The sequence below is a fragment of the Lissotriton helveticus genome, chromosome 7, assembly GCF_964261635.1.
Source record: "Lissotriton helveticus chromosome 7, aLisHel1.1, whole genome shotgun sequence".
Taxonomy (NCBI): Eukaryota; Metazoa; Chordata; class Amphibia; order Caudata; family Salamandridae; genus Lissotriton; species Lissotriton helveticus.
The window spans coordinates 185,222,284-185,245,005 of NC_136068.1; the positions used below are offsets into that span (position 1 = coordinate 185,222,284).

The 22,722-nt window shown below is 47.2% G+C and overlaps 1 protein-coding gene across 1 annotated transcript in view; it reads left to right on the plus strand.

Annotated features, from left to right (window-relative positions):
• SLC12A5 (solute carrier family 12 member 5) overlaps nucleotides 1-22,722 on the plus strand; it is a 503,432-nt gene that overhangs the window by 142,669 nt on the left and 338,041 nt on the right. The window contains exon 4 of the mRNA XM_078652979.1: nucleotides 2,450-2,596. Coding sequence (XP_078509105.1) covers nucleotides 2,450-2,596 — 147 coding nt within the window. The remainder of the gene's footprint in view (nucleotides 1-2,449; nucleotides 2,597-22,722) is intronic.

Sequence of the window (22,722 nt, forward strand, 5' to 3'; positions counted from 1 at the left end):
GGGTTTCATCCATCATCATTCTTTAGCTCACTCTGCCACCCCAGTTCAGACATGACCATTTGCAAAGCAGTCTGACCCTGTGCCTCATGGGAACAGTCCAGCCTGAACTGCCAAGCCATGTCTTCGCTTGACCGGAAACAAGCATTTTGGGACCGGTTTCTGGCTAATCAGCCATCATCAGCGAGGCTAGCTTGAATCCAGTGGCAAAGTGAGCAAGGGACCCACGTTTGGGCATACCCTGCCAGCTTAGGGCGAACAAAGCAAGGGCGGAGTATTGAACATTGCAAGCACAGGCTGGACTGTTCCCATGAGGCACATGGTCAGACTGATTTGCATATGGCCATGTCTGAAGTGGGGTGGCAGAGTGAGCTAAAGAATGATGATGGATTAAACCCAGATCAAATGATTGGGGGTGAGTGCTTGCAATATTCAACACTCCGTCAGTCGTCCCCTTTGGTTTTGCTTTGTTTGTCTCCCTTAAATGTCAGTCCTGTCTGCCATGGGGCCATGGAATACAAATCTTAATCTTTAGTGGGGCCATGATCTGGTTCCCCAGGCCAAGTGTCAAAACCTCTCCATCCACTCTATCCAGCCAGCTCTCAAATGCCAGAGGTCTGTCATTCCATTTGCTTGCCCAATGTTTATAGCTGTTGCTGGGGAATGCACAGATGTGCTCACCCAGCCTCCACTGTAGACTGGAGTCAAACTATAAGGCACACAAAAAACATTAGACCAGAGAAATGCTCACTTTCTAGAAGTTGCATTTCTAAGCTATTAATGACAAAACCACCTTTACCACAGGAGAGAGGTTTTCATTGTGAATCCAGTGTTAGGAAACATTATGAGACTGTGCCACTGCAAACCAATATTGCAGCCTGAATTAATTTCAATCATTTCCCCATGTTAGCGTATGGTAAGAACAAACTTCATTGGTAGTGATAAGTCACATGGGTATTCTTCCCTGTCTGGGCAGGGAACACACATGTGTATCTGCCCTGCCTTTCATCACCACTCGCTTCTCCCCTTAAAACTTACCCTTGGGGTGTTCTAGGGGTAGTGAACGGGCCTCTCAAGATTGGCCAGTCGATTAGAAAGGCCAGCCTGAGCATAAGCACAATTGCACACCCAGAGCCCTCCAATTTCAGGCTTGACACATGTTTAAAACCATCATAGGTACAAGTGCGCACACATGTTCTAAAAACATACAGCAAGAATGCACACTGCGACCTGCAGTGGCAGGCTTGGGACATGTTTGAAAACATCAAAAGCATCACTTCCTAATGTGTGTAAGAAGGGCGCAAGCACTTTCACACTGCAGTGGGAAAGTGCCCATCGCCCTAAGGCCCCTAAAAGAGGATCAGCAAACCCCGGTGTTGTCCCATTCGAAGAGCCGACCTCAAAAGTAGGGAAAACCCATATGGGGTTCTTCACTACCTGGGCATGAAACACCCATGCGTGCCTGCCCTGCCTCCCACCTACCACTTGCTCCGCCCCTCAGGGCTTCCCCTAGGGATGCTCCAGTGGTAGTGGAAGGCCAACCCAGGGATGGCTAATGACCTAGAAATGCCAACCTGAGCATAAGCCCAACTGTGCACCCACAGGCCTGCAATGGCAGGCTTGATACATGTTTAAAGGCTACTTGGGCGGGTGGCACAATCAGTGCTGTGTCCCACTATTTACCAGTGCAGTACCTGCCCTGGGTATGTGGTGTACCTCTTTACGGGGCACTCACAGGTATAACACCTAAAACAATCAAGTAAGCACCATTTCCAAGCATGCGTAGAAAGGGCATGCTCGCTTTCACACTGGATTACAGTGAGAAAACATCCAAAGTCTTAAGGCCACAAAAAGAGAATCCACAAAAATGAAGTGGAAAAAAAGCTAAATGTTTTAGGGAAATCCCCCAGGAAGGGCCGTGTCCAACACTCATCAAGTGGGAAAAGCCTGTAATATGTCCCACAAAAACTGACTGCGACATATATCACTATTTTTTCATGGCTGCTATGAGGAAAATGCATTTGTAGAAGGAATCAAGAAACTTAAGTAAAGGCTGAAATTAAACCTGCCTGCTTGAAATTTGTCAATAAGTCACCTAGCTATTTCTCAAAAGTCATGGTTTCCAGTTGGAACTTGTAAATGTGTAAACATGTTTTACAAATTGACTGATCTCAATATAAGAGTCATAAAGCTCTTTCCAGTTAGGCCTACAATTGCTCACAAGTAGAGTGTGAAGAACCAAGCATTTTTTCTGAATGTTGAGAAGAAAATTTGTACATAAGTCACTCTGTTCTCCCTGACTGTTATGATTTTTTTAGTCATCCACTGTCCGCGTGGTTGAAGCTCTCACTAGAGCCCATGGTCTACTGATGGTCTTATGGTGAGAGTGCTCATATGACTAGTGTTTATGATTTCACTGATAGTAACAGTCTGTGCGTTCTTCTTCCTACAGGCGCCGCGCATGGGCACCTTCATGGGCGTCTACCTGCCCTGCCTTCAGAACATCTTCGGGGTCATCCTCTTCCTCAGGCTCACCTGGGTGGTGGGTATCGGTGGCGTCATGGAGTCCTTCTGCATGGTCTTCATGTGTTGCTCCTGTGTAAGTATTTGCAATGTCCCTGAAAGGAACTAAAGGATGAGTGCTCGTCCAGACCGAACCAGTGTGTGCCCACGTGAGACAGCTTAGAGTGTAACAGTACATGAGAGTGAAAATTGTCTCACCTATGATTAAGGCTCCCTGTTTTCCATTTTTACGGATTAAAAAAAATAAATACAGACAAAAAACAATGTTTTTCTGTCTGCATTTATTTTTAAAAGTGGATAAATACAGAAAATTGTGCTTCTTTTAAGTGACTCTCCATGCTGTTTTACATGAATTATAGGCCGGCAGCTGAGCAGATGGACAGCATAGGAAATTGAGAAAGAGAATGCAATTTCTTATATCAACATACATTTATGGCATAATGCTAGCATTTACCAGTGGATGTATTGTTGTGTAATATTTGGCAGCTTAAATAGCTAAAACACGACAGACATCAAAGTATGAAAGCGCGTCTATCAGTTAAATAGATATGGAAATGTACAGTTTTGCAACTTCATTTATACGCAAAACACAAAATGAATATGAATAAATACAGATAAAATGGCCAAAAAATAAATATGGATAAATACAGATGGAAATGGCCAAAAAAAACACAAAAAAATGGGAGCCCTACCTATGATACACAGAGACTTACATTCTGCAGATACAATAGGATTGGATAGTGTTGAGTTCACTTCAAAGAGACTCCAGAACAAGCTTGCGTGCTTCAAACTCCCGCGACGTGGCGGTGGCACTGAACACAGATTTCTGTCCTATGTGTTAATTTTAGCTCCCTGGGCTTTTTTTTTTCATTTTCATTTTTTTTTATTCAGTGTTCTCAAGGTGGATTCACAGACCTAAAAGGGTAACCTTACACATAAAGTGGGACATAATGTGTGGCGTCATGGGCAGTGTCTAGTGGCAGTTAGGCTGCATTGCTTACAATAACTGGCAAATCTAAGTAATTTATAAATCCTGGGGGATTACATTTTTTTTATAATAAATACTACTGTCTCTTTTCAGTAAAAAAAGTTAATTTACATCTTAACTGCTTACATACTGAAGTGGCATCAAGAACAATATTTTCAATTGGTGACAGGTAGCAATTCCTGAAGGGGTTTTCACTGGTTCTAGAACTTGGTGAGAAGCTTACAGAACTAAATTCATACAGCAAAAACCAGAAGCTTAGCCAATAATATTTGTTTATAATTTAAAATCGGTTCTCATATTGAAGTCATTCTTTTTATTTTGGCTCTCAAACCTAAATGTTAAAATGTACAAAATATTAAACATTTGAAACCTATTACACTTTATTAAACAGAAAATATGTCAGCAACTACATAACAGAACCAACAAACACCAAAAAGCATCTGCTCTGAATAAGGTCTTATCTTGAAGCCACGTTTGGTGTCATTGTGATTCACAATTTCTGGTTTAACAATTTTTTAAGTAACTGGAGCAAATATTCCTTGTGAATTTAAAATGGAAAATGCTACTTTTAGAGCACCCCAAATAAATGTAGCCACTCTTGATTAAGCTACAAAATATTTGAAATGAAGCATGTAAGCCAGCAACGTCAAACATCTGTTAAATGTCATGCAGATTTTATTACGAAACATTGAGCATAGCAATATGGTGGTATCAGAATACTGTGAACAGAATAGCGACAGAGAAAATATCAAAAGCTATGTGCATCTAGAGGATGTACAGACTTTTCTTCTATCTCAATATTCTGTCAACACACCATCATGCAGATCCGTCAGACATCGTCAAGTAATTAGGAGATCAAAAAATACAGTTCCAATGGAAGACCTTAATTCCACACAGGTAAATATCCCTATCAGTGCCCTGGCCACCGAGGAAAGGCTACCGGGTACTGAATGATATGGTCCACAAAGACCAGGATGAACCTTTTGCCCATGGCTGTGTTGGGGTCCAGAGGCCCAACTATTTAGATGCCTATACTCTCAAAGAGGGTACCAACCGGGAGGGGAGCCTTGCGCTTTCCTTCTGATTTCTCACTTTCCTGGCAGGTGTCATATGACCTGCAGAGTGCATCTGCTGCCATCTTCATCCGCGACCAATAGAAGTGGGGGACAAGTCTGCCAAAGGTCTTGTCCTGCGCAGATGACCTGCCAGGGGAACATCATAAACCAGCTCCAGTAGGAAGGCCCTGTAGCACTGGGGGACCACCAACACAGGGTTGGAACACGCTCATGAATCCTAGGCTCACTATTAAGGAGATCATTCTCCCAGTAAATCAGATGATCACCAGAGGTGTCACCAGCTGCCTGGGCCTTGGCCTGCTGCCATAGGCCCTCCAGAGTAGGGCATTCCTTCTGTGATCTGCAGAACTCCCCCTGGAGGGACCTCCTTCCTTCTGCAAATTGGTCAGTCAGCCAGGTTTCCCAGGGTGGCAATGCCCTCCCTTGTAGGTTTCAGGACTTCTACCTTGGGCCCGCCTCCTCCTGAACCATGGGAGCTTCAGGAGCAGGTTTCCTGTGTCACTTGCCCTTTCTCTTCTTAGCAGGTACCTGGGCCATACTTCCTGGCTACAGGTCGTCCTAACTACACTCTCAGGTGGCCATGGACCGTGTCTTCAGGCACACCCACTCAGGTAACCTCAGCATCTCAAGATAGGACCAAAGCTCCACCTCTATCCAGATGGTGTTCTCCAGGTCATTACCGAGCTGCCAATCCACAGACATGGATGGACTCACAGCTATCCTCAAGAAACCTGAGAGCCCCCCATTTAAAGTGAACCAGAGCTACTGTATGGTGGTTGTCAGCTACTACAACCTGGAGGACTACATTAGAGACTGCCCGCTCTGAGGACACTAGTTGACAGCTGACAGTTGTCATGCTGGCTCCTGTGTCCCTCAGAGCATCCACATTCTTCCCATTGATGGTGACCCACTGCCTCTACTTTTTAGTATTGCTAGGCATAAAGGCCCTTGGCAGCATCTTTCCATCACCCAGGGGCACCAGGGTAGCTACTGCAGTACCCCAATACTAACTGGGGGGGTTAGTTAGCACTACACTAAGCCACAGTGTCTGCCCACCAGTGGGGTGCTTAGCCCGCTTGGGACACTTGACATCACCCTTGAAGTGCCAAACCTATTGGCACTCATAGCACTTGGGCGTGAACTTCCCTGAGTACCTATGTCAGGGAACTTACTCTTTTTCTGTTCAGGTGGGAATTGGAAATCCTGCCCTGGGGAATTGTCATGGGACTCTTTCAAGAACCCCTTGTTTTTTTTTTTCTCTCACCCCCTTTTTCTTCTGGTGGGGACTCTGCCCACCCTTGTGATGACCCCCCTCCCAGATACCTTCTTGTGGGCCCTGGTGCTTAGCCAACGGCTCACCTCTTTGGCAATCTCTCTGGGGTCAGTAAACTGCCTATCAATCAGGTGTTGATGCAGGTTTGCAAAACAAAGTCTGAACATATGCTCCCTTGCTATCAAATTTTACAGCCCTTGGTAATCTTTCACTACACTGCCACTACACCCATCCATTCAGTGCCTTGCAAAAGGAATCAACATAATCCACCCAAGACTGATTGGGCAGCTTTTTAATCTCCCTAAACTTCTACGTCTATTTTTCTGGGGTGAAGTTATACTTCCTGACAAAGGTGTCCATCATGGGGGTGATACCTCATACTGTACCCCTTCTTTAGGGTCAGTAGGGCATCACTTCCTATAATAGGTATGTGGCTCCAGAGACTTGCCTCCCAATCCTCCTCAGGAACCCTATTCATCTCCAAAGCAACCACATAGGCTTCACACTAGTTGTCAATGGCATCCCCCACAGCAAAGTTAGGCACCAGATCCTTTGTGCACCCTCTCATCTCCTAAGGGCACTGCATGTATGCTGCTACCAGAATTATTGGATGCCACCAGTTTAGCTCTGATGTCCAGCTCCCTGAGCCATTCTCCTCTCCTCCATGTTTAGTCTCATTTCTTCCAAATATCTCTCAGCCCCAACCTTTTCCCTTGCAAAGACCCTCTCAGCATCAGCTTTCTTCTTTGCCAAGGCTCTCTCAGCCTCAATAGCCTGTTTCTTTTCTTCCATCTTAAGCTTGGTCATCTGCAGCCTAAGCTCCCTGTCAGCCTTCCTGTCCACCAGCTGCTCTGGGGATGGACCTTGGGAAGGTACACTGCTCTCTGCTCTAGCAGGAGTCCAGTCATCCCCCTCAGCTGAATGCTGCATCTCAGAACTGGTATCCAGGTCCCCTCCCTGCCTTTCCACATCATCATCCCCTTCTGTTGCTGTAACCAGAGACTGGTGGACTTCCACCCAGGCCCTCAGCCCCGTCTGGAGCTCCAGATTTCTGGTGTTGTACTCCGCTGGAAATCCCCTCTCTTTACAAAACTCCTTGATCTCAGCCACAGTTAAGGTATCTATTTGGCAGGTTCAAACTCCATCCTTGCAGGTGTGGTTCCAGGCACAACAGCCATCTAGAATTAGAGGGAATTTGGAAAAATCAAAAAGACCAATCCAGGCGAATTTAAAAGAATCTCAAATTGTTACAATTTATTTATCTATGATCTAACACAAAATTGCTGTATGGGCTACACAAACACAAGTCCAAATCTCACTGCTGAACACCAACATTGTAAATTGGGGTACTGGTTGAGGGGGGTGCAACCTTACTCAAGCAAGATCCATAATCTCTTTCAAGGTGAAACACAAGAAAACCCCAAACTAACCTGTGCTTAATCCTCTGGTATCTTGACACAAATGCAATCAGGCTTAACTTAGGTGTAATGCATTATTTATGCAGCACTTCAAACAGTGATAATGTGAAACCAAACAACACAAGAAAAATCCTACACCCATTTGGAAAAATACAGTAAATATTTTGAGACCAAAATGACAAAAATCCAATCAATAGAACTGGAGATGTGTAATTTCAAAGCTTTAAGTAAAAATAGTGCCTAGAAGCACAAAATGCCAACTATGGTTATCTGATTGGGGCAGACTGGGACAAAGTCACAAGTTCAGGCCAACCACGATACTGCACGGGCTGGATACAGGGACCCAGTTAGGCCCGCTGAAAAAAGTACCTTAAATCCTGGTTTGCGGAGCATTGCAAGATCTTGCATTAAGTTTGCATTGCACAGTTTGGGTTCTGAGGAGCTGCAAGGCTGCAATGCAGAACCCTACATAATCGTTGAGGATGCCGTCAGCCAGGGACTTGAGATGCATAGTCCTACATCACAGATGCGTCACACAGCTGCGGTTCAGAGGAAGATGCAGTACTGCAATGCGGAATCCTGAGCCGTTGTTGAGGATGCAGTCTATGATCAATTTGCGATGTGAAGGCCTGTGTCGAGGCTGCATAGTGCAGCAGTAGTTCTGAGGAAACTACGGGCTGCGATGCAAGGTTCGCCATCTGTATGTGTCATGCTGCTGCAGTACCGTAGCGGATGTGAAGAGATGCATTGCGCTGTGTCAGTTCTGCTCACATGACCATGACTGGCTGGCAGAGCATCTTCAGGCCCACTTCCAAGGGTCCACAACTGGGAGGGCGTGACTTGGGGAGTAGGACTCACAGCAGGCAGAGTCAAGGTGTTGGTTTCAAGGTGGTTGGAGCCGTTTCTGTCCCTGAGACTCTGATCAGGAGGCCAGCCAACTCGCCCTTGGAGCACCTTTGGTGGTCCTAGATTCAAGATGCATGTCAGCAGGGAATAGACTAGCAGTACTTCTTGCAGAACAGCACAGCAGTCTTTCAGAGTCTTCCACAAGTCCAGAGGTGTATGGAAGAGTTAGGTCTGAGGGTCCAGTATTTATATCCGGTGCCCACTTTGAAGTAGGAGAAGGCTCTGGAGGTTTCCACCCCCTGCCTTGGCCCCAGATTGTCTGGGTTCACAATAGACTAGTGTCAAACCCTTTGTGAGTGTGCTCAGCAGAGCCTTTGTGATGTGCAAGTGTGGTAGGTGACAAGTCAACTCCTACCCCTCATCAAGTCAGAGATGGTCATCCTGCTAACACCTATGCTACTTTGTCTCACTTCCTGGGAGCAATATACAAAGACCATCTGCCAGCTACTCCTAGTCATGAGATCCAGGAAACAGCCTGCAGGCTGCAGGCACCAAATGGTTAGGACAAGAGAAAATGCCAACTTTCCAAAAGTGATACGCAAACAAATGATGGATGGAATGCTGAATAAACCATACATTCACCCCAAGTCATAGGATCTGGAGTCAAGATATCCTGGCTGATGAGGGGTGAAACCCCGAAACCGGTCCTAGGATGCTTGCTTCCAGTCCAAGGAGAACCTGGCCTGGCAGCTCAGGCTGGACTGTTCCCATTGGGTAAAGGGTGAAGACTGATTTGCATGTGGCTGGGTTCAAATTGGAATGGCATGGGTAGCAACAAACAATGGATTTAGGCCCATATCTCTGAACTGTGGTGAATGTATGACATTGTTCTGCATTCTGTCAATCAATTGTTCTTTTTGCATTTGTCTCCCCAAGTGGGACATGTATGCCCAGACGTGGGTCCTGTGCTCTCCAAGCCACTGGAGTCAAGCTATTCTGGCTGATGAGGGATGAAACCCCGAAACCAGTCCTAGGATACTTGTTTCCAGTCCAGGGAGAAACTGGCCTGGAATTCTGGGCTGGACTGTTCCCATTGGGTGCAGGGTGAAGACTGTTTTGCATACGGCTGGGTCCACACTGGTATGGCATGAGGAGCAAACAACAATGGATTTAGGCCTAGATCTCTGTACCGGGGTGAATGTTTGACATTGTACCATTAAAGCCACTAAAGAGGGTTTTAAATTCCAATTCTTTAGACACCAAACTCAACATTCCTTCTTGCTCCTAATTGAAAGTTATCATTTATTAAATGTACAACTTAACCCAATGCCATCCTTAGGGAAAGATAGTCCTTTCAGAATTGAAAAACAAATATAAGAGCTTTTCACTACCAGGACATCTAGTGGCATTTTATTTACAAGCCATGGGTACATGTAGTACCAGTTTTCTAGGGACTTACAAGTAAATTAAATGTGATAATTGGGTGCAGGCGAATGTTAGCATGTTTTAAGGAGAGAGGACAAGCACTTTACCACTGTTTAGCAGTGGTAAAGTGCACAGAGTCCTAAAAGTAAGGTCAGAAAACACAGGAAGATTGAAGGCAAAAAAATGGGGGAGGGGTGCCATGCCAAGGACATCAGGACCAACTATCTCCCGCCACATAAAACCCTACGGTAGGTATCTGAACCAACTTAAAACATTAATCAAATGAGATCTTTCTTTAGTGCTGAAACAATGACTGGAGGGGATGATTAAATTACATTCGTCTTGTGTCATGTGCTTAGGTAAGTTCATCTGACTAAATACCCGTCAATGTCCCTGCTGCAGAATTCTCCATACCCCACAGCGAAGTAACATTAATTATAAATGAACGCTGTTCAAATAACCATTTATTAAGACTCCTGCGAATAGTCTTACCTGATTCCCAAATGTTTTGTCTTCCTATTATGGCCATTTTCTCGTGCACATTTGAAAAACAGTGGAGTGTGCAGTGGCCACACCTCTGGTAGGTCACTATTGTTGCTGACGAACGGACGTCAGTTGGCTTAGGAGGTGTCTGCAAAGGCTGCTTCTTTGCGCAATAAGCCTGTGTCACCGTCACGCTTTGCTTTTACACGTTTTGCACTTGTATGATTTAATGAGCCTTGAAACCGGTCCTAGGATGCTTGATTCCGGTCCAGGGAAGACATGGCTTGGCAGTTCGGGCTGGACTGTTCCCATGAGGCACAGGGCCAAGACTGATTTGCATAAGGCCATGTCTGAACTGGGGTGGCTTGGTGAGCAAAATAACGATGGATTAAACCCAGATCTGTGACTGGGGGTGAATGTTTTGGCATTGTGCAGCATTCCGTCCATCATCTTGTGTGTTTTCCTTGAATAATTTTGCCATAAGCCTGGATTTTCTTCTGCAGTTAATGAGGACAGTAAGTTTCCAGATGGATTGGCCTTTGAATGACTACATGCTTTGCAAAGTATTCTTTAAGGATTTTTCAATAGAAATGGAACATTATTTAAATTTTAAATGTTCTGGCCAGTCAGGTTATTCTTGCAGGCTCCTGGAGATCAGGCTTGGTAAGAAAATTGTGTTTTTGAAGCAAAGCCCAGTGGCGGAACACAGGCCCACCAATCCCTGCAGTGCAGAGGGGGGGGGCAAACTCCAGGGGCCCCCCTCAGCACAGTACTCTGGCCGGACAGCCCCTGATTCGATTGAGTCCGGTGGGGGCTCATGCACGTACCTTGCAGAGGGGACCCTCAAGTTTTGTTACGTCAGTGGCGAAGCCACTTATGTAACAAATATTTTCAAGGACACATCAGCTCGAACTTGGGTGCAGGGGTTACAATGGCCCCGCCCCCAGGATGGTGCCCCTTTACTGCATGGAATTCGGCGTACCAGTTCTCTGAGTTTTTGGGGTTACATAGAATGCATACTCTTCCTACAGGCCGAGAGAGAAGAGCCATCTATTTCGTTTTAAGGTCTTGAAACAAATATGGGGTTCTCCCACCCGTGCGCAACCCAGACTGGCCCTTAATCCTGTATTCCTCTGGGCCTGCCAGCAGACTGCTGCAATGCACACACCACCGACCCCCGCGGGTCCCAGCCTGACTGTGCAGAGCAGCAGAGATGCCGGACACAGGCCTGGAAGCAGGATTGCCATCTGATTTAGTTACTGGGGCCGATTTTTAAAGAATCGGCCCCAGTAACAAAACCGGCCCCCTGTAAAGAAACCGGCCTCCACCCCTTCCGGCCTTCTGGGGATTGCCCGGTGCCCAGTATTATCAGTCCGGCACTGTCCTTCACCCCCTCTGACCTCCTTTCCTTATCTGCATCCTTCACCCCTTCTGCCCTCCTTTCTTTATCTGGACCCTTCACCCCTTCTCCCCCCTTCCCTTATCTGTATCCTTCACCCCCTTCTCTCCTCCTTTCATTATCTGCATCCTTCACCCCTTCTGCCCTCCTTTCATTATCTGCATCCTTCACCCCCTTCTGCCCTCCTTTCATTATCTGCACCCTTCGCCCCTTCTGCTCCCATTTTCTTATCTACATCCTTCACCCCCTTCTCTCCTCCTTTCATTATCTGCATCCTTCACCCTTCTGTCCTCCTTTCCTTATCTGCACCCTTCACCCCTTCTGCCCACCTTTCCTTATCTGCACAATTCAGCCCCTTCTGCCCTCCTTTCCTTATCTGCACCCTTCACCCCCTTCTGCCCTCCTTTCCTTATCTGCACCCTTCACCCCCTTCTGCCCTCCTTTCCTTATCTGCATACTTCACCCCTTCTGCACTCCTTTTCTTATCTGCATACTTCACCCCCTTCTGCACCCTTTCCTTATCTGCACAATTCACCCCCTTCTGCCCTCCTTTCCTTATCTGCACCCTTCACCCCTTCTGCCCTCATTTCCTTATCTGCACAATTCACCCCCTCCTGCCCTCCTTTCCTTATCTGCATCCTTCACCCCTTCTGCACTCCTTTTCCTATCTGCCTCCTTCATCCCCTTCTGCCCCCTTTCCTTATCTGCACCATTCATCCCTTCTGCCCTCCTTTCCTTATCTGCACAATTCACCCCATTCACCCCCCCTTTCCTTAGCTGCATCCTTCAGCCCCTTCTGCCCTCCTTCTGCCCATCCCTTCTGACCCCTTTCCTTGTCTTCACAATTCATCCCCTTCTGACCTCTTTTCCTTATCTGCATCCTTCAGCCCCTTCTACCCTCCTTTCCTTGTCTGCATCCTTCATCCCTTCTGCCCTCCTTTCCTTATCTGCATCCTTCACCCCTTCTGCCCCTTTCCTTATCTGCACAATTCACCCCCTTCTGCCCTCCTTTCCCTATCTGCACCCTTTACCCCTTCTGCCCTCCTTTCCATATCTGCAAAATGCATCCCGTTCTGCCCTCCTTTCCTTATCTGCACAATTCACCCCTTCACCCCTCGCTCCCTTTTGGGCATCCTTCACCCCCTTCTGCCCTCCTTTCTGTATCTGCAATCTTCACCCCTTCTGCCCTCCTTTCCTTATCTGCACAATTCACCCCTTCTTCCCCCTTTCATTTTCTGCATCCTTAACCGCCTTCTGCCCTCCTTTCCTTATCTGCACAATTTACCCACTTCTGCCCTCCTTTCCTTATCTGCACCCTTCCCCCTTCTTCCTCCTTTCATTATCTGCATCCTTCACCCCCTTCTGCCCTCCTTTCCTCATCTGCACCCTTCACCCCTTCTGCCCTCCTTTCCTTATCTGCACAATTCACCCTTCTGCCCTCCTTTCCTCATATGCATTCTTCACCCCCTTCTGCCCTCCTTTCCTTATCTGCATCCTTCACCGCCTTCTGCCCTCCTTTCCTTATCTGCACAATTCACCCACTTCTGCCCTCCTTTCCTTATCTGCACCCTTCCCCCTTATTCCCCCTTTCATTATCTGCTTCCTTCACCCCCTTCTGCCCTCCTTTCCTCATCAGCACCCTTCACCCCTTCTGCCCTCCTTTCCTTGTCTGCACAATTCACCCCTTTCTGCCCTCCTTTCCTCATATGCATCCTTCACCCCCTTCTGCCCTCCTTTCTTTATCTGCATCCTTCACCCCTTCTGCCCTCCTTTCCTTATCTGCACAATTCACCCACTTCTGCCCTCCTTTCCTTATCTGCACCCTTCCCCCTTATTCCCCCTTTCATTATCTGCTTCCTTCACCCCCTTCTGCCCTCCTTTCCTCATCAGCACCCTTCACCCCTTCTGCCCTCCTTTCCTTGTCTGCACAATTCACCCCTACTGCCCTCCTTTCCATATCTGCACTCAACCTCACCCACTTCTGCCCATTCCTTATCAGCACCCTTCACCCTCTCCTGTCCTCCTTTCCTTATCTGCATCCTTTCACCCCTTCTGCCCTCCTTCCCTTATCTGCACCTTTCACTCCTTCTGCCCCCCCTTTCATTTTCTGCATCCTTAACCGCCTTCTGCCCTCCTTTCCTTATCTGCACAATTTACCCACTTCTGCCCTCCTTTCCTTATCTGCACCCTTCCTCCTTCTTCCCCCTTTCATTATCTGCATCCTTCACCCCCTTCTGCCCTCCTTTCCTCATCTGCACCCTTCACCCCTTCTGCCCTCCTTTCCTTATCTGCACAATTCACCCTTCTGCCCTCCTTTCCTCATATGCATTCTTCACCCCCTTCTGCCCTCCTTTCCTTATCTGCATCCTTCACCGCCTTCTGCCCTCCTTTCCTTATCTGCACAATTCACCCACTTCTGCCCTCCTTTCCTTATCTGCACCCTTCCCCCTTATTCCCCCTTTCATTATCTGCTTCCTTCACCCCCTTCTGCCCTCCTTTCCTCATCAGCACCCTTCACCCCTTCTGCCCTCCTTTCCTTGTCTGCACAATTCACCCCTTTCTGCCCTCCTTTCCTCATATGCATCCTTCACCCCCTTCTGCCCTCCTTTCTTTATCTGCATCCTTCACCCCTTCTGCCCTCCTTTCCTTATCTGCACAATTCACCCCTTCTTCCCCCTTTCATTATCTGCACCCTTCACCCCCTTCTGCCCTCCTTTCCTTATCTGCACCCTTCACCCCCTTCTGCACCCTTTCCTTATCTGCATCCTTTACCCCTTCTGCACTCCTTTTCTTATCTGCATCCTTCACCCCCTTCTGCCCCCTTTCCTTATCTGCACAATTCACACCCTTCTGCCCTCCTTTCCTTATCTGCACCCTTCACCCCCTTCTGCCCTCCTTTCCTTATCTGCACAATTCACCCCCTCCTGCCCTTTTTTCCTTATCTGCATCCTTCACCCCTTCTGCACCCCTTTTCTTATCTGCATCCTTCACCCCCTTCTGCCCCCTTTCCTTATCTGCACCATTCACCCCTTCTGCCCTCCTTTCCTTATCTGCACAATTCACCCCATTCACCCCTCCTTTCCTTAGCTGCATCCTTCAGCCCCTTCTGCCCTCCTTCTGCCCACCCCTTCTGACCCCTTTCCTTGTCTTCACAAATCATCCCCTTCTGACCTCTTTTCCTTATCTGCATCCTTCAGCCCCTTCTACCCTCCTTTCCTTGTCTGCATCCTTCATCCCTTCTGCCCTCCTTTCCTTATCTGCATTCTTCACCCCTTCTGCCCCTTTCCTTATCTGCACAATTCACCCCCTTCTGCCCTCTTTTCCATACCTGCAAAATGCATCCCCTTCTGCCCTCCTTCCTTATCTGCACAATTCACCGCTTCACCCCTCGCTCCCTTTTGGGCATCCTTCACCCCCTTCTGCCCTCCTTTCCTTATCTGCATCCTTCACCCCTTCTGCCCTCCTTTCCTTATCTGCACAATTCACCCCCTCTTCCCCCTTTCATTATCTGCATCCATCACCGCCTTCTGCCCTCCTTTCCTTATCTGCACAATTCACCCCTTCTTCCTACTTTCATTATCTGCATCCTTCACCGCCTTCTGCCCTCCTTTCCTTATCTGCACCCTTCCCCCCTTCTTCCCCCCTTTCATTATCTGCATCCTTCACCCCCTTCTGCCCTCCTTTCCTCATCTGCACCCTTCACCCTTTCTGCCCTCCTTTGCTTATCTGCACAATTCACCCCCTTCTGCCCTCCTTTCCTCATATGCATCCTTCACCCCCTTCTGCCCCCTTTCCTTATCTGCACTCTACCTCAACCCCTTCTTCCCTCCTTTCCTTATCTGCATCCTTCACCCCCTTCTGCCCCCTTTCCTTATCTGCATCCTTCACCCCTTTTGCCCCTTTCCTTATCTGTACACTTCGCCCTCTTCTGCCCCTCTCCTTATCTGCATCCTTCACCCCCTTCTGCCCTCCTTTCCTTATCTGCATCCTTCACCCCTTCTGCCCCCTTTCCTTATCTGCACTCTACCTCAACCCCTTCTTCCCTCCTTTCCTTATCTGCATCCTTCACCCCCTTCTGCCCCCTTTCCTTATCTGCATCCTTCACCCCTTTTGCCCCTTTCCTTATCTGTACACTTCGCCCTCTTCTGCCCCTCTCCTTATCTGCATCCTTCATCCCCTTCTGCCCTACTTTCCTTATCTGCATAGTTCACCCCCTTCTGCCCCCTTTCCTTATCTGCACTCTACCTCAACCCCTTCTGCCCTCCTTTCTTCATCTGCATCCTTCACCCCCTTCTCCCCTTTCCTTATCTGCATCCTTCACCCCTTCTGCCCTCCTTTCCTTATCTCCACCCTTCACCCCTTCTGGCCTACTTTCCTTATCTGCATCCTTCACCCCTTCTGCCCCCTTTCCTTATCTGCACAATTCACCTCCTTCTGCCCCCCTTTCCTTATCTGCATCTTTCACCCCCTTCTGCCATCCTTTCCTCATCGGCATCCTTCACCCTTTTCTGACCTCCATTCCTTATCTGCACCCTATGCCCCCTTTCCTTATTTGCATCATTCACCCCCTTCTGCCCCCTTCCTCATCTTCACCCTTCAACCCCTACTGCCCTCCTTTCCATATCTGCACTCAACCTCACCCACTTCTGCCCATTCCTTATCAGCACCCTTCACCCTCTCCTGCCCTCCTTTCCTTATCTGCATCCTTTCACCCCTTCTGCCCTCCTTCCCTTATCTGCACCTTTCACTCCTTCTGCCCTCCTTTCATTATCTGCATCCTTCACCCCCTGTGCCCTCCTTTCCTTATCTGCATCCTTCACCCCTTCTGCCCTCCTTTCCTTATCTGCATCCTTCACCCCTTCTGCCCTCCTTTCCTTATCTGCATCCTTCACCCCTTCTGCCCTCCTTTCCTTATCTGCATCATTCACCCCTTCTGTCCTCTCTTCCTTATCTGCATCCTTCACCCCCTTCGGCCCCTTTCCTTATCTGTACACTTCGCCCTCTTCTGCCCCTTTCCTTATCTGCATCTTTCACCCCCTCCTGCCCTCCTTTCCTTATCTGCATCCTTCACCCCTTCTGCCCTCCTTTCCTTATCTGCATCCTTCACCCCTTCTGCCCTCCTTTCCTTATCTGCATCATTCACCCCTTCTGTCCTCTCTTCCTTATCTGCATCCTTCACCCCCTTCGGCCCCTTTCCTTATCTGTACACTTCGCCCTCTTCTGCCCCTCTCCTTATCTGCATCCTTCATCCCCTTCTGCCCTACTTTCCTTATCTACATACTGCACCCCCTTCTGCCCCCTTTCCTTATCTGCACTCTACCTCAACTCCTTCTGCCCTCCTTTCCTTATCTGCATCCTTCACCCCCTTCTGCCCCCCTTTCCTTATATGCATCCTTCACCCCCTTCTGCCCTCCTTTCCATATCTGCACTCAACCTCACCCACTTCTGCCCATTCCTTATCAGCACCCTTCACCCTCCCCTGCCCTCCTTTCCTTATCTGCATCCTTTCACCCCTTCTGCCCTCCTTCCCTTATCTGCACCTTTCACTCCTTCTGCCCTCCTTTCATTATATGCATCCTTCACCCCCTGTGCCCTCCTTTCCTTATCTGCATCCTTCACCCCTTCTGCCCCCCTTTCCTTATCTGCATCTTTCACCCCCTCCTGCCCTCCTTTCCTTATCTGCACCCTTCACCCCTTTCTTACCACTTTCTTTTTCTTCATTCTACCTCACACCTTTCTGTTCCCTCTTTCCCTATCTTCACTCTCCCTCACTCACTATCACTCTCTCCTTTCATCATCCCCACTCCCCACCACTTCCCCACACAGGCAGTCCTTTCCTCAACTGCTCTGCCCTCCCCCTTCCTGATCCACTCTCCATCACTCCAGCCACTGACTTCACTTTCTCCACTTCCCTCTTTTTTGCAGTCAGCTCTCCTCCATGTGGCTCGTTTCCCCTCCCTCAAAAGAGTTACTGTGCACACCTGTGTTTGTTTTTACTTCGTGGATCATAATACATTTTCACCTGCTGAGCGTGCAGCCTGAGCACGTGATCCGCCCTGGTTCACGTTTGAAATGACAACTTGAAAAATAGGACCGGGTTCGCGTTCCTTACCCGGGCGCACAGCATTTGTTTTAATTTGATGAGGATTTTCAAATATTAAACAAATAATCCATGTACTCCAAAATCTTTTGAATGGCTTCTTTTATTTTCAGATATTTCATCGCACGTTAGACAACGTGTTTTACATTGCTTGTCATGCCACTGATATGCTACTCCAATCCTTTTTCTGGGCACGCCACAAAACACAAACAAAACATCTTCAGAAGTGGATCTTATAGTCCCCAATGCATTTCAAGCACTAATGTGCTCTTCTTCAGGGGTTTCACTACAAATATAAACATATATAACAATCAATTTCGACTCTCAAAACATTATGACATGCACTGTGCACGTTTAAAAAAAAAAAAAACATTACATGTTACGAATCCATGCAGTAAATTACAACCACCCCTAAGCGGTTTACCTCTAAAATGGTAACACTTAGGGCCAGATGTAGGTAAATATCATTTACAGATTGTAAAATACCGAATTTTAGCGATTCGGCATTTTAGAATCGGTAAATGGTATGTAGCTAATGATTCGGTAAATTTTACCGAATCGGTAAAATTTGGTAAATACCGATTCGGTACTTACCGATTCAGTATTCCCCATTCATTCCTATGGGCCTGGAGGCCCATAGGAATGAATGAGAATTACCGATTCGGTAAATACGGAATCGGTAATAGGGGGTAGATTTACAAGGGTGTCAAAGTGTCACATTGACACCCTGTTGCACACCTGAATAGTGCATGGGTGCACATGTGGCACATGTGGCACACATAAATGCATGTCTGCCACATGGGACTGTTAAAAAAGCACAAAATTGCTTTTTTAACGGTTTTCGTTATTTACCACCAACTTGTAGTTGGTGATAAATAAAGAATCCTTAAATGTGCTTCCTACATTAAGGATTCGGTAATTTACCGAATCGGTATGCTAAGAATTCAGTAATTTACCGATTCCTTAAGTTACCGATTCGGTAAAATACCGAATCCTACAATCATGCCACCCTCATTCCAAATGCCAAATACCGGTCGGTAACAGACGAAATTCGGTAATTTCGTCCGTTACCGACCGGTATTGGGCGACCTACATCTGGCCCTCTGTTACCAACAATATCCTGGGGTCCTGGGATCCCTTAATCTAAATTGTTTCCCCTCCCTGCCTCAAATTCTCCTCTCCATATTGCTTTCTTATTTTTTTTCACCTTCTTCTGTCTTTCTCGCCAACCCTCACATATTCCCAACTCTCTTCTCTATCCCTCTTAAATCCCTCCTCAATATCACCTCACCTTCGTTCATTTTCATAGTTCATTCTCACTGAAGCCCCTCTCTTGCTTTCGAATAATTCCCTTTTTTATATCTGTATCTTTTACTTCCATTCTCACTCCATTCCCCTCTTGCTTTCAAACAATTCCCTTTTTACATCTTTTACTTCCATTCTCACTCCAGTCCCTCTCTTGCTTTCAAACAATTCCCTTTTTACATCTTTCCCTTTTACTTGCACACCGCCCTCTTCTTCCCTCACACTGACTTCTCAATCCTTTACAGTCTCCCCTCTCATCTCACTTCAGTGCCTTTCAGAAGTGTATCTGATCTATATTTACTTCCTGGGTCCTTCGCCTTTCTCCCTCTTCCTCACACATTTACCCCCTTTATCCATCTGTGAAACTCCTTCCACCTCTCCCCCTCGCCCCGGGGCCTCATTTCAGAAATAAATTGTCCCTGCGCCCGGGTGCTAAATGCCATAAACGTGCCGCATGCCCCCCTCCACTCTGCTTCGCCTTTCATTTCTCGTCTTTTCCACTTTCCCCTACAGCCATTCTTTCCTCTCTGTCTCTCTACCCCCAACTTCTTTCTTTTTGTCACGTGTATCCCCCTCACACAGCCTTTCAATTTCTGGTCTCATTAGGCAGCCGGAACGGCTTTTTAATTGGGTTCATTTTCCTTTAATATGGCTACTTCAAATTGTTTTTGTACTCTTCTGAATGCCCGGCGTTCCAGCCTTACCTCTGATTTGTGCTTCTAATGTTGCTATGTAGTTTCCCCTTCAGTGATGTGGCGCTCTTAATGCTGGCACGTGATTGGTGCATTCGTTGGCGCCATGGGCCTTTATCCGCGTGCCTCTCTTGGTGACTTGTAGCTCTGAAGAGTTTTGGATCCGGGCCATAATCTGTGCATCTCGTAATACTCTGGAGCATCCGACCCTTTGCATTATTTGTGCATCTCTGAGTGCATACAGCTCTGTGCGTCACTGGCGTAATGACACTTGAGGGAGCCCCCTGCAAGGTACATGGACAGGGCCGGACTGGCCATAGCGGGCACCGGGCAATCCCCCGGGGCGCTGCACGGGTGGCAGCCGGTTTTGGGCCCCTGGGGGCCGTTTCTGTTACAGGACCGTTTTAAAATCAGCCCTGGGCTAAAATCGGCCGAAAACCGGCCCTAGCAAAGAGCTCGGCGGCACCTCCAACACCCCCACAACCCCCCCCCCCCCCCCTGAGTGGGGAGGCGGGGCGACCGTGCAATTTGCCAGGGACGGTTGTGGTTCCCAGTCCTGCCCTATACATGGAGCGCCCCCACCCTCAACTAGGAGCTCGCAGGCCAGCATACTGTGCTGAGGGGCTCCCCTGAAGCTCGGGGCCCCCCCCCGCACCGCAGGGACTGCGGTGGCATATGTTACGCCACTTCTGTGCACTGGGACATAGTGCGCTCACAGCGTAGAAGTCACTGACGCACACAAATGATAAATAAGGCTCCCAGTTTCCCTTTTTTTTTAACAGATTTTTTCAAACGAAATACAGACAGAAAACAATGTGTTTCCTGTCTGTATTTATTTATAAAAGCAAAAAAATACAGAAAATTGTGCTTCTTGTGAGTGATTCTTCATGTTGTCCTCCATGAATTTTAGGCCAACAACTGAGCAGATAGACATAGTGGAGAGTTAAAAAAAAAAACAGGATTACATTTCCTGTATTTGGGCCTTCCGGAGCACCTAATGGATAAACTTCAGGTGATCCAGAATGCGACGACCGACTTTTGCTAAATGTTGCGAGGAGTACTCATATCAGGATACATCTGCGGGGACTCCATTGGTTGCCCATCAGAGGGTTAAATTAAAAGCCCTGGTATTGGTACACGATGCTTTGTATCATACAGGCCCAATTACCTTACAACCAGATTCAGCTTCTACAACCCTACAAGACAGCTAAGATCCACCAGTACATTTCTGGCAAGCATCCCAAGGATTCATCGACAGAGAACCGGAGGTAGACTGCTTGCTTTTCTTGGCTCGTCAGCATGGAATCAGCTCTTGTTGGAGCTACGGACCATGAGTAATCCATTGTTATTTAAAAAGGAACTGAAAACCTGGGGGCCTATTAGCAACAACTTGCGATAATGATCGCAAACCTCGCTTAGCATGAATTTTTTTATAGCCTCCTATCGCTGGATTTTATCGCGGAGATAACGCAGTATTACCAATGTTTATCTCCAATGCGATATAAAATCCAGCGATAGTGGCGAAACCCATGTTAAACATGAGATTTCCAGCAATAAAAATTCTATCGCTAAGGAAAATCTCTCTAATAGGCAGGTGGGGACTTAGCCGTAGAATCCACCTCCTATTGACTAATATGGCTAAGTCAGGTTTTTACCAGGTATAAAATCCTGGCGCTAATCGCGGTTAGCACGCGTTTTTTTATTGCGTCGCGGGTATTGCTAATAGACGATAGCTGTGTTAGCGACTGCTTTCAGTCGTTAACAGGTTGGGTACGCCCACTTTGCATGTCATTAGCGATAAATAGCGCTGACATTCAAAGCGGGCCCCAAACCAGTCGCTATCGCCTAAAAGCTGTCGCTAACTGCAGTTAGCGACAGCTTGCTGATAGGGCGATAAAAATATCGCCACTTTAGCGGGAAAAAGTCCTTCTAAAGCGGCGATACTGCCCTTGCTAATATGCCCCCTGGTTCTTTGTGCACGCCTAACTCTTCACTGTCGACTTTTCTGCCAGTCCTGCGCCGGACACTCCTTGGAGTAGCTGCGTGCAATATAGATAGACTATCATATCACATCATATGTTAACAAATATCTGTATATAATGCTAATATTTACCTGTGGGTGTAGTGTTTTGTTACGTTTGGCCGCTTAATTAGCTAAAATGTGAAAGGTATCAAAGTATGAGTGCATGTTTATCAGTCAAATAAATGCGTAAATATACAATTTTACGTCTCTATGTATTCTCAAAACAAAATAAATATGGAAAAATATGAATAAGATGGTAGCAAATGAATATGGATAAACACAGACGGAAATGTTGAAACAAAAAAAACATAAAACAGAGACCCCTAATCATACTACAGCCTGTAAGTCCCCGCCACATGTTCAGAAGCATCAGCAAGTGAGAAAGTCTGGCTCCAATGGTCAAACCAAGACTTAGCTATTTAATCAAATAAACGATCAAAGATTAGTAAGGCAGCTACATACACAATCAGTATGAAGGCACTACAGAAAATTCCACAGCATGCAACAGTTTTCAACCTTGCAAGGTAGACACATACAGCAATGATTCAATGAACCTGTAGTGGTAAAACAGCTCAAGATTCTCCACTTTGTATGCACCTGGCAATGGTAGCATTGCAGACAGAACATGTCCTATTTACAACCCCTGCAGGGGCAGGACATGATGCCAACTGTTTATCTCCCACAGCCACGAGGTCATCAGCAAATAACACTGTCAACTTGTATACAGGCTTCACAGGTTAAGTAGGCGTGTGATGTGATGGAATGCATGAAATATCATTAAAACGCTAAAACACACATCACCAGGAAACCACCTAATGAGCAATCTCTGCCTGGGGACTAGTGGTCTGTCCAGCCTCCAAGGAAAGCTCATTCAATAAGTAACCCCAGTCAACCAAGGGATGGGCATAAAAGTCCAGGACAACCAGAATGTCAGTTCCACCTCCAGCCATCACACTGCTCAGGAAATCATTAACCCATAAATAAGACAAACCAGAAAAATAGGAAAATGTCTCAGGTAACCCCGTTATCGTCTCAGAAAGCTACTGCTGTATAATGTGAGGGCAACATGGACACAGTCCCTGTTCACGAGGTGTCAAGAGATCCAATGAGTAGCCTGGTCCGAAGAACAAAAGAGGAGGCTTATTGCCTCCCTGGTGATTTGTTTGTGGCAACT